General features: G+C 38.3%; 1 protein-coding gene across 1 annotated transcript in view; it reads left to right on the top strand.

The window, feature by feature from the left end:
* Positions 1-4,308: 4,308 nt before the first annotated feature.
* eprs1 (glutamyl-prolyl-tRNA synthetase 1) overlaps positions 4,309-13,003 on the top strand; it is an 88,025-nt gene continuing 79,330 nt past the window's right edge. Inside the window, exons 1-4 of the mRNA XM_014209991.2 lie at positions 4,309-4,591; positions 6,795-6,879; positions 9,353-9,452; positions 11,845-12,001. Coding sequence (XP_014065466.2) covers positions 4,549-4,591; positions 6,795-6,879; positions 9,353-9,452; positions 11,845-12,001 — 385 coding nt within the window. The 5' untranslated portion in view covers positions 4,309-4,548. The remainder of the gene's footprint in view (positions 4,592-6,794; positions 6,880-9,352; positions 9,453-11,844; positions 12,002-13,003) is intronic.

Raw genomic sequence — 13,003 nt, forward strand, 5'->3', positions numbered from 1 at the left:
TAAGTAAGCATTTCACTGTGACAAATAACATTTGATTTGACCATATTTGACCGACTGGCTCGATTCGGTCTTATGTTGCAAAATAGTTTTTTTTACATTGGATAAAGGTAGAGACTCAGAGCTAGAGCTATGGTATATCATACACTGTAGTTGAGCAACAATGGGAAAGTAATTCTGCTTTGAAAATTGATCAACTTGAAACCTCACCTTTGAGAAAATGGCCCTTGAATTTTTGTTCACACCGTCTTAAGCCCTTGCCCCACCCATCTGTTTAAGGATTCACATATGAGGCCATGTACTAAATATCCAAAGATTTCAAGACTTAAGGCTGGTTTATACTACGGTGTGTTCATAAATTCAATCTGGAGTACCAGAGTGCGCTCAGAGTTAACTCTTGGCATTCATTAACTTAGAGCGCTTGTCAGATTGTCCGTTTGTAAATTCAGAGTGTTTCACTCTCGGAGCGTTCAGAGCGCACACTGGATGCTCTGGCCAAGGAGTAGGGTTGATCCGAGCGTTCTGATCGAACAGCAGCAGTCAAGCACCCAAGCTAACTGGCTAATGTTGGCTAGCTTGCTAGCTACTTCCAGACTCAAATGAGAGAACAGCTCACTCTGACCATTTTACTCGCCCACGCAGAGCTGGTTAGGGTGTTTTTGTGTTATCCTGGGCATTGGTGACCATAACTGTGCTGCTGGAAACAATTGAATTATGCTTTTTTGCCCACATTTACTGACACGGATGTTGCGCATTCGTATATTCATTAGATATTATGCACTCTAGCACACAGACAAGAGTGCTCTGAAATTGGAGTTCAAATGGCTTTCCTGTGAAGTGGTGATGTGCAACATACGCCTAGTTTCCTTAAACATGTCACATATCTATCTTCAATGGTTATTTTGCTGCTACTTGCTATACATATAAAATAACACTACATGCTCAATAACACCTTGTGCTATTTGTAGTGGCTGCAGACAACGTAGACACTTCTTCAATAAATGCCTACAGACAACTGTCTGCGGGGCTTTCCATGGTACCGTTACTCACCCTTGCTCTAGTCTTCTCAGCATAAGACACGTGAATTGCCTTCTCATAAGACTATGGGTACCTTTTTCATGGTTCAGTTTTATTGGTTTTATTATTTATTTGGAAACATTCATTTAAATTGACTTACTGAAATTCAGTCGCTGTGTCCCTCAATTGTTCGCGGATTATGTGTCTCCTCCCGGTCAGCTCAAAGTAAGAGTCTGGGCTGTGCTGTTAAGTTCAAGTAGGTTCTGGTTTTGCTAGGACGATGGGGATGGCATATGGGCATAAGCATTTACCTCAGATGCCAAAGGTTTCAAATTCAAATCCAGCAATAAAATGTTGTAATTGAGATTTTTCTTTTAAGCCTATCCCAAACCTTAACACTTACCTTAACCATTCAGAGTTAATGCCTAAACTTAACCCTAACCTTAAGAATTCTGAGTTAATACCTAAACTTAACCTTCAACACTCAACTTTGAAATGTAACGTTTGAGAAACATGGATGAATGCCTAATTCTGATGTGAGGCTGTGAGAGCTGGTTTATCTGCCTCTGATTCTAAAGGTTACAAGTTTGAATCCAGCAATTTAATTTTGTTTTTGAGATTTGTGTTTTAAGCCTATCCCAAACCTTAATCCTTACCTTAACCATTCTGAGTTAATTCCAAACTTTAAGATTTCGGAGTTAATGCCTAAACTTACCCTTAACACACTCAACTTCGAAATTTTACATTTGAGAAACATGGATGAACGTATAATTCTGAATCTAGACTGTGATAGCTAGTAGTTAGAGTGTTGGGCCAGTAACCGAAAGGTTGCTGGATCGAATCCTGAGCTGACAAAGTAAAAATATGTCGTTCTGCCACTGATCAAGGCAGTTAACCCACTGTTCCCCGATAGGCTGTCATTGTAAATAAGAATTTGTTCTTAACTAACTTACCTACTTAAATAAAATAAAAAGCTAGTTGCAGCAATCAGCCTCTGTGTCTGTGGATCCTTTCCCCTTAATGTATTTTTCCTGTCAGCCTGGCCCATCTTTTCAAGGAAACACCATTTATTTTATTTCAATCTCTAGTTGAGTGGAATAAGGAGTCAAATAAAATTTGATTTGAGATGATCCCAATAATTTAGGTAGTTTAGTAAACGATGCCCCCTTCTGTCTGGGACTCGTTGTTTACTACTTAAATTTATTTGACTTATTAAGTCAAAGACGAAATTAACTGCAATACACTGGTCTGAAATATATTAGCATTAGTAGGCTACACAGTAGTTGACTCAAAGAGGGAGAACGACAATAGTTGTCAAGTTTTTAACAAATTCATTTCTTCAAAAATGAAGCAAGAGAGATATTTCATTGTATTTTTTCACTCTCACTTAATCAGCTAGTGACTGCACATGGCTAGTTTAGCCTACTCAAACACCCAGCTCAAACAGAGAGGGTTGCTATGCTGGCTATGGCTATCCAACACTGGAACTCTTCCAAGTCAAGGTAAGCTTTTGATTTTATTAATTTATTGCCACCGGGGCCCACTGGTGTAACTGCTAAACTGCTTGCTGTGCACTATACTGCATGATTGTAGTGGGTTCAGTAACACGTTAGTTCTAGTAGCTTTGTTGACTTTGACGTTAGCTAATATGGTGACAACGGTGTAGCGGTTATGGTATGAAGATTTGGCTTGGAAAGGTTTTTTCACCTGGTCACAGACAACTCTTGTGCTGTGCAATAATATCCACAAGCGAAGGGAAAAGCTGAGAGGAAGAGAGTGAGTAGATGCAAGAAGAAATTATACAGCGAGCAAAGTGATCATGCTGTTTGCAGTGGTGTAAAGTACTTAAGTAAAAATACTTGAAAGTACTACTTAAGTAGTTTGTTTGGTTATCTGTACTTTACTATTTATATTTTTGACTACTTTTACTTCACTACATTCCTAAAGAAAATGATATACTTTTTACTCCATACATTTTCTCTGACACCCAAAAGTACTTGTCACATTTTGAATGCTTAGAAAGACAGGAAAATGTTCTAATTCACACACTTACCAAGAGAACATCCTGGTCATCCCTACTGCCTCTGATCTGGTGGACTCACTAAACACTTGCTTAATTTACAAATTATGTCGGAGTGTTAGAGCGTGCCCCTGGCTATCCGAAAATAAAAATATTAAATGGTGCCATATGGTTTGATTAATATAAGGAATGTGAAATTATTTATACTTTTACTTCTAATTTTGATACCTAAGTATATTTTAGCGATTACATTTACTTGTGATACTTAAGTAGATTTAAAACCAAATATTTTTTGACTTTTACTCAAGTAGGATTGTACTTGGCGACTTTTACTTGAGTCATTTTCTATTAAGGTATCTTTACTTTGACTCAAGTATGAATATTGGGTACTTTTTCCACCTGGCTGTTTATGTGGCTGCTATGAAAGTGAACTGTGTTTCAGTTGATAAAAACGTTTCTTAAATGGAATAAAATGGGCCTAAACATACCTAAATGTATCCAATAGAAACTGTCGTTTGCAACTGTTGGACTAATGATTACACCCTAGATCATCTAGATGCAGGCAAGAGTGTGCAAGGCAGTATTGAATGTGTCACTGTCTGTCACCTACTCACCTCGATTACTCACATTTTTCTCTTGACCTGTGCACCTACAGTATGTTTTAAACTTGAATTTATAGGCTAGGTTGTTGCAACCTCATGATGGGTATGGGGAAAATTTGAGTATTATGTAGTAGTCTAAACCTTTTGACGTTACATTGAGCTTGGTGAATGGAATATGAAGAACAGTTATCCAATATGCTGTAATAGAAATAAGGCCATGCTCATAAAAAAAAGTAATCGTCCTCCCTCATCTTAAACGGCACCGACCGCCACAGAGACTATAGCCGGCTGCATGGATTCCCTTTGGCAGTAAGATGCTTTCAATGGTAGGCTATTCCCGTGTGTTTTGTCAATAATTAGGCCTATTTGTGCAATAAATATGACTCATCACTCTTTATCACTAGCCTTGTTTTCTTTGATTAAAATACGAAGAGTAATAAAATGTGTGTAAATCATGACTGGATATTCTTGTTTGAAATTATACTGTCACAGATGATGTTTGGTACTGTTTTATTGTATGCAAATTAAATATGAAATGTCATTTGAATATCTTTACAAACTGATATGAGCTTTACCCAATTATTGGCTTTACCACACAATCCATGTTTTTGCTATTCATTCATTAATCATTAATAAATGTGGTGATTTATTTATTCTGCCTCCACTTTTCTTTCTCTCCCACTTTCATTTATTTTTCTTTCTTTCCTAGGTCATGAAATAGCCATGATTTAAAGTAGTGGAACCTTTTATTATCTAGACCAATTTCAAGGGGGTTTCTAAAGCCGTTGCATATAATCGGAAAGGCTATGTGCTGCGTGGCCTTTGCTTGAGTTGAGTGCTATCCGCGAGCAGACTTTAGGAAGGTTTTGAAACTGTGCGAGAACTTTCACGATCAGAAAGGGAGGCGAAAGCATGGATTTAAACCTTACCATCAACAGCAGCAACCCTCCTTTAGGTATGCGTGATAGTATTTTTTAATTTTATTTTTTAGCTAAAACTAAAATAAATGGATAAGAATATTTGGCTAAAAGGAAGCTAACTTGCTAGCTTACGTTAGCATGTGCCGTCTGTAATGACCTTTTATTACAGAAGGCTGGCTAGGCAGGCTTCTGTCGTCGTGGCACAAATAAGCTATCCCCAGGATGAATAAAAAATATATTTGATGTAGCTAATAGATCATAGCTAGCTAGTTATTTTAATTTTTCATTAAATGTTGTAACGATATGTTGTAAATGCCAGCTGAATAAGCCACAACAATACAGCTGGTGATTATGTAGCTAGCTATTTGGATAACGTAATTATAACATTTGCTGCATTTATCTTGCAAGGTCTCAAAGCTAGCTACCTGGCTGTATCACTTTAGTCATTTCCCCTCATGATTATTATTTTGTATTTTTCTATGGAGAGTTGTGGCTTTGCAATCACTGCACTCCATACCCCTGAACTCAACAGCGCCATCCTGTGTGTCAGGCCGGTGTAACTGGCTGATGCAAGCGACATGAAAGAGACGTAAGGCAGCAGCGCTACGCTCTGAACCTTCTGTCTCCATAGTTTAAAGTATCCTTAAGCTAGCTGGACTGTCTTTAAACTGGTTCATGCATTCGAAACATTATTTTCTATTGCACTGTACATTGTCTGCAGAAAGTATTCATACCCCTTGACGTATTCCACATTTTGTTACAAGTTTAACATGTTATTAGACATTTTTTACAAATTTATTGAAAATGAAATAGTAATCGAATTTACATAAGTATTCACACCCCTAAATCAATACTTTGTAAAAGCACCTTTGGCAGCGATTACAGCTGTGAGTCTTTCTGGGTAAGTCTCTAAGAGCTTTGTACATGTAGGATTGTGCAACATATGCCCATTTATTCATCAAAAAAATATTTCAAGCTCTGACAAATTGGTTGTTGATCATTGCTAGATTACCATTTTCAGGTCTTGCCATTAGATTTTCAAGAAGATTTAAGTTAAAACTGTAAACCGGACACTCAGGAACAGTCACTGTCTTCTTGGTAAGCAACTCCAGTGTAGATTTGGCCTTGCGTTTTAGGTTATTATCCTACTGAAAGGTGTCTTGTTTTGTACGCTTTGTACAAAATAATAAAACAGAACTACAGGATGTTTCTTAACATAACTCTTTATTAACTAGCTACAACTGCATGTTCGCCTATCTCCAACCACGATCAACTGGCCATGACCTAACCGTCTGGGTGGTCTTAACCAATCACCGCACAGTAGGGTACGGCGGTAAAATGCATCCAATTATAATTCGGTATGTATTCACATATGAATATTACAAAAGGTGAATTAATCTCTCTGTGTCTGGTGGAAAGCAGTCTGAACCAGGTTTTCCTCTATGATTTAGCCTGTTCTTAGTTCCATTACATTTGTTTTTATCCTGAAATACTCCCCAGTCCTTAATGATTACAAGCATACCCCCAACATGATGCAACCACCACAATGCTTGAAAATATAGAGCGTGGTACTCAGTAATGTCAGTTTGGATTTTCCCCAAACATAACTTTGTCCTGAATACAAAGGGTTTTGCCACATTTTTTGCAGTGTTACTTTAGTGCCTTGTTGCTAACAGGATTACTTTTTGGGAATATTTGTATTCTGTACAGGCTTCCTGTCTGACAATTAGGTTAGTATTGTAGAGGAACTATAAAGTTGTTGATCCATCCTCAGTTTTCTCCGATCACAGCCATTCAACTCTGTAACTGTTTTAAAGTCACTATTGGCCTCAATGAAATCCCTGAGCGGTTTACTTCCTCTCCGGCAACTGCGTTAGGAAGGACGCCTGTATCTTTGTAGTGACTTGGTGTATTGATACACCATCCAAAGCTTAATGCTCAGAGGGATATTCAGTGTCTGCTATTTTTTACCCATCTACCAATAGGTATTTGTATTTATTATGGCTTTATTATTATAGCTTTAAATATATTTAAAAGTCAGCAGACATACGTCAATATTGGCTTTGGGTGTCATTTTTGTCTTCTGTATGTGAGAACAAAGTTGTTTTGTGTATAGTCTCTGGAGTATCACACACACACACAAACTTTGTATTTAGGGCTCTCTGTCAAGGAATGCATTGAATGCGGTGACAGGTGGGGTCATTCATTGCCAATTACATTGTGATTCCTCTCCTGCAGGGGCGCTGTTGACAGCAGAGCATGTGAAGGGCAGTGTGAAAGTGTCTGTGGAGGAGGGCAAAGACAACAAGCTCTGCGTCTCACAGTGAGTACACAACAGCCACAACGTCTAGAAATGTCAGTTTCTTAATGTTATCATGACAATGTGTCATTGAGGTGTGAAGAGCTGATAAAGGAACCGTAATAGAGCCAGGTGTTATTTTTTTACTGAAGCTTCTGCGCATGTGTGGATCACGTTCTCCGCATGTTTCTTTACTACTATTTCACACACACATTTTTGTGTTCTCACTTTTAATCGTGAATGATAATTCTTCAAGTTTTACAGGCGAAACGTTCAGGCAGTTTAATGGGGTTATGCATTATGATGTTCTTGAGCTATACAGTGTTTTGAAGTAGCCTACAGTGTGTTTTGAATGATGTACAGTGAGCCAATTTTAAAGCAGACAGTGTTTTTTTCATATTATGTATGTGTGTATATGTGTGTGTGTGTGTGTGTGTATACGTGTGTGTGTGTATATGTATACGTGTGTGTGTGTGTGTGTGTATATATATATACACGTGTGTGTGTGTGTGTGTGTGTATATATATATATATATATATATATATATATATATATGTATACGTGTGTGTGTATATATATATACACGTGTGTATGTGTGTGTATATATATACGTGTGTGTGTATACATATGTGTGTGTATATATATACGCGTATGTGTGTGTGTGTATATATATATATATAATATATATACGCGTGTGTGTGTATACATATATATATATATATACACGCGTATGTGTGTGTGTGTATATATACGTGTGTGTGTGTATATATATATATATATAACAACACGCAACACACACACGTGTGTGTATATATATACACGTGTGTGTATATATATATACACGTGTGTGTGTGTGTGTATATATATACACGTGTGTGTATATATATACACGTGTGTGTGTGTGTATATATATACACGTGTGTGTGTGTATATATATACACGTGTGTGTGTGTGTGTGTATATATATACACGTGTGTGTGTATACATATGTGTGTGTATACATATATATTTACACGCGTATGTGTGTGTATATATATATATACGCGTGTGTGTATACATATGTGTGTGTGTGTGTGTGTGTATATATATATATATATATACGCGTATGTATGTATGTGTGTATTATATATATATATATATATATCTATATATATATATAAATAATACACACATACATACACACACACACACATCCAGTGTGTGTGTATATATATATATATATGTGTGTGTGTGATTGTTGCTTCCATCATTGTTATTGCCTGCATCATTTCTAATCCCCCATATATTTTTTTCTATATATATATATATATTTTTTTTTTATTGTGTATATATAATTTCTCATACACTTTTTTGTTGTTGATATACCTTTATTTTTCCCTGCAAACCCTACCACCCTTCCCCCAATTGGAGTAAACTAGTAAAAGATAACACTTAGGCTTCTACCTTCAGTTTATACATCTTATACACATTTTACAGACACATTCTATTTAACAATAGTTATATTTTGTTCCTTTTTCTGGCCTTACTCTGTTTCTGATGTCCATCCAGTTTGATTTCTATTTGCAACTGTGCTATTTCACAAAAGTTCAGAACATATTCATTTTACAGATCCCGTATGTCTTGTTGTTATTACTCCCACCCTTCAGCTCCATTCAACCCCTCCCATCTATCTCTAAACACCATCCAGTTTTTATTTCTGTTTGCCATATATTTTTCAACTGTGCTGTGATGCTTCACAAAAGTACAGAACCTTTCTATTCTCATAGTTTCTAGAGATTGTAAATGAAAGATTTTTGTTGTTGTTGCTAAAATAATGATATTATTGATTGATTGACTATGACTTTTCAAATCACCCAGTATTGCTATCTGCATTGTTAGTTCTGGGTAAATGTTGCAATTCTTCAGGCATTCCTGGACCTGTGACCAAAAACAAGCTACATATGGACAGTACCAAAATAAATGATCTAATTACTCTGTCTCTTCACATCAAAATCTGCGGAGCTGGGAAGGTTGTATTCCTCATATATATAACATTCTTACGGTTGCAAAAATGTTGTATAATATCAAATGGTGTTAACAAACTGTAGTATGCCTATTTGTGTGTATTTTGCCTATTTAGTTTTGGCCACATGAGAGAGATGCGGTGGTGTTTTTCTCTTACAGTAACGTTATGCTATTTATATTTGGATTTGTTATGTAGAATACTGTCATTATGTGGTCTTGCAGACATTGATTGGGTTTTGACTTAACTTTATTAAACTAGCACCATTTGCCAGAGTAGCCTGTTCTCTATGAGTGGAGCAGAGACTGTGTAAAGTAGAGAATAAACACATGCGCACAACGTGATCTGTGTATGCACACAAGCTTCAGGATCTTCAGTTCAGCCAGATAAGAGTTCAGTCTGCAGCCACGCTGTAGAAAGTGTTTTATAAGGCTTAGCCTTTGCAAAGATCAAGTGTAATTGTCTGTGGTGTTTCTCCCCGTCTCGCTCCCTTAGGTCAGTGCAGTTCAGCGATTTGAACTCCATCACGCGCTACCTTGCCCGCATGGCTCCCAGTCTGGGCCTGTACGGCTCCAACATGCTGGAACAAACTGAGGTGAGACTAGCACTGACCCCAACGCTTGGGCGTACCCAAAATTTACCCTGCATTATTAGCTTGAGCTACTGAATGGAAAACCTGGAGGGCAGAAGTAGTCCAGAGGCTGCAATTCACTCAGCCAATCAACTGCTATTTAATCAATTTAAGGGACATAACACTCAAATCCCAATTTGTCAGATGTTTTCTCTCCTCAAATGGCACACAGTCGCATGGTGCACGTTCCGAAAGGCCATGGATCTAGTTACAGTGCTTTCGGAAAGTATTCAGACCCTTTCCCCATTTTGTAACGTTACAGCCGTATTCTAAAATGGATTAAATAAAAAAAATAAAAAATCTTCACAATATCTGATAATGACAAAGCAAAAACAGGTTTTTAGACATTTTTGCAAATGTATTAAAAATGAAAACAGATACCTTATGTACATAGGTATTCAGACGCTCTGCTATTATACTCGAAATTGAGCTCAGGTGCATTCTGTTTCCATTTAATATCCTTGAGATTTTTCTACAACTTTTTTTAAATTTGATTTATTTCACCTTTATTTAACCAGGTAGGCAAGTTGAGAACAAGTTCTCATTTACAATTGCGACCTGGCCAAGATAAAGCAAAGCAGTTCGACAACATACAAAAACACATAGTTACACATGGAGTAAAACAACATACAATCAATGATGCAGTAGAAGAAAAAAAAAGAAGAAAAAAAAGACTATATACAATGTGAGCAAATGATGTGAGATAAGGGAGGTAAAGGCAAAAAAATGCCATGGTGGCAAAGTAAATAAAGTATAGCAAGAAAAACACTGGAATGGTAGATTTGTAGTTTGAAGAAAGTTCAAAGTTAAAATATAAATAATATGGTGCAAAGGAGCAAAATAAATAAAATAAATAAATACAGTAGGGGAAGAGGTAGTAGTTTGGGCTAAATTATAGATGGGCTATGTACAGGTGCAGTGATCTGTGAGCTGCTCTGACAGCTGGTGCTTAAAGCTAGTGAGGGAGATAAGTGTTTCCAGTTTCAGAGATTTTTGTAGTTCGTTCCAGTCATTGGCAGCAGAGAACTGGAAGGAGAGACGACCAAAGGAGGAGTTGGCTTTAGGGGTGACCAGAGAGATATACCTGCTGGAGCGCGTGCTACAGGTGGGTGCTGCTATGGTGACCAGTGAGCGGAGATAAGGGGGGACTTTACCTAGCAGGGTCTTGTAGATGACCTGGAGCCAATGTGTTTTGCGACGATTATGAAGCGAAGGCCAGCCAACGAGAGCGTACAGTTCGCAGTGGTGGGTAGTATATGGGGCTTTGGTGACAAAACGGATGGCACTGTGATAGACTGCATCCAGCTTGTTGAGTAGGGTATTGGAGGCTATTTTGTAAATGACATCGCCGAAGTCGAGGATTGGTAGGATGGTCAGTTTTACGAGGGTATGTTTGGCAGCATGAGTGAAGGATGCTTTGTTTGCGAAATAGGAAGCCAATTCGAGATTTCACTTTGGATTGGAGATGATTGATGTGAGTCTGGAAGGAGAGTTTACAGTCTAACCAGACACCTAGGTATTTGTAGTTGTCCACAAATTGTAAGTTAGAACCGTCCAGAGAAGTTGATTGGAATCTGGAGGAAACCTGGCACTATCCCTACGGTGAAGCATGGTGGTGGCAGCATCATGCTGTGGGGATGTTTTTCAGCGGCAGGAACCAGGAGACTAGTCATAGATCGTGGGAAAGATGAACAGAGCAGAGTAGAGATCCTGTATGAAAACCTGCGCCAGAGTGCTCAGGACCTCCGACTGGGGGTTAAGGTTCACCTTCAAACAGGACAACGGACCCTAAACACACAGCCAAGACAACCCAGGAGTGGCCTCGGGACAAGTCTCAGAATGTCCTTGAGTGGCCCAGGACTTGAACCTGATCAAACATCTCTGGAGAGACCTGAAAAAAAATTCACCTGACAGAGCTTGAGAGGATCTGCAGAGAAGAATGGGAGAAACTACTCAAATACAGGTGTGCCGAGCTTGTAGCGTCATACCCAAGAACACTCTGGGCTGTAATCGCTGCAAATGGGGCTTTAACAAAGTACTGAGTAAATGGTCTGAATATTTATGTAAATGTAAGTTTAAATATATTTTTTTAATACATTTGCTTAAAAAAAAATCTAAAAACCTGTTTTTGGTTTGTCGTAATGGGGTATTGTGAGTCGGTCAATGAGGGAAAACAATTTAATACATTTTAGAAAGCTGTAAGGTAACAAAATGTGGAAAAAGTCAAGGGGTCTGAATACTTTACAAATGCACTGTACATTATTTTCAGTCATAATGCAACTATATCTATGCCCCCCCCCCCATTCTTCTTCCTCTGCCCCTCACTGCTTGTGTGCCTCTCTATTTTTCTTCCCAGGTGGACCACTGGCTGGAGTTCAGTGCACAACGTGTGTGTGGCCAGTCTGGCCTGGCTGCAGCCCTGGGGGAACTGGACAAGGCTCTGGAGCTGCGCACTTTTCTCGTGGGCCACAGCTTGACCCTGGCCGACATCTGTGTGTGGGCCGTGCTCAAAGGTCAGTGTTTCTCCCACCATATCTTATGCCAGGGGAACTCAACTGATACCTTACGAGGTCCGGAACCTGCTGGTTTTATGTTCTACCTAATAAATAATTGCGCACACCTGGTGTCCCAAGTGTAAATCAGTCCCTGATTTAGAGGGGAACAATGAAGTGGAACTGGCTTCGATGTCTAGAATTGAGTTTGAGGGTCTTAGGTAGTTTTGGCCTCCCCGCTTAGCTCTGTTGGGCTTCTGTTGGTTTCAATTTAATGTGTTGATGTTTTCAGCCCTGAATGCTACTTTGTATACCTTCTCTTGTATGTCCTGTCATTAAAATACATCTTGGGGAAAACTTGGCTCTTGTCATGTTCAGCTGATGTAATAGTCTTTTAACTTCTTGCATCTAGGCGTTCTGCTAGTGGAACGCCTAGCTAACAGCCAATGGAACAGCAGGGCGTGAAATTCAAAATATCAAAAATCTAATAATTTAAATTTCTCAAACATATGACTATTTTACATCATTTTAAAGACACACTTCTCCAGAATCCAACCACGTTGTCCGATTTCAAAAAGGCTTTACAGCGAAAGCAAAACATCAGATTATGTTAGGACACCACCTAAACAAGAAAAGCCACACAGCCATTTTCCTAGCAAGGAGATGTGTCACAAAAACCCCAAATCCAGCTAAAATGAAGCACTAACCTTTGACGATCTTCATCAGATGACACTCCTAGGACATCATGTTACACAATACATGTATGTTTTGTTCGATCAAGTTCATATTTATATCCAAAAACAGCGTTTTACATTGGCGCGTGATGTTCAGAAAATGATTAGCCTCCAAAACTTCCGGTGAATGACCACAATGTGCACATTCATTTACAGAAATACTCATCATAAACGTTGACAAAATATATAACAATTATTTAAAGAATTATAGATTTACTACATCTTAATGCAACCGCTGTGTCAGATTTCAAAATAACTTTACGGAGAAAGCACATTGTTCAATATTCTG

This window comes from Salmo salar, chromosome ssa09, assembly GCF_905237065.1.
Source record: "Salmo salar chromosome ssa09, Ssal_v3.1, whole genome shotgun sequence".
Classification (NCBI taxonomy): Eukaryota; Metazoa; Chordata; class Actinopteri; order Salmoniformes; family Salmonidae; genus Salmo; species Salmo salar.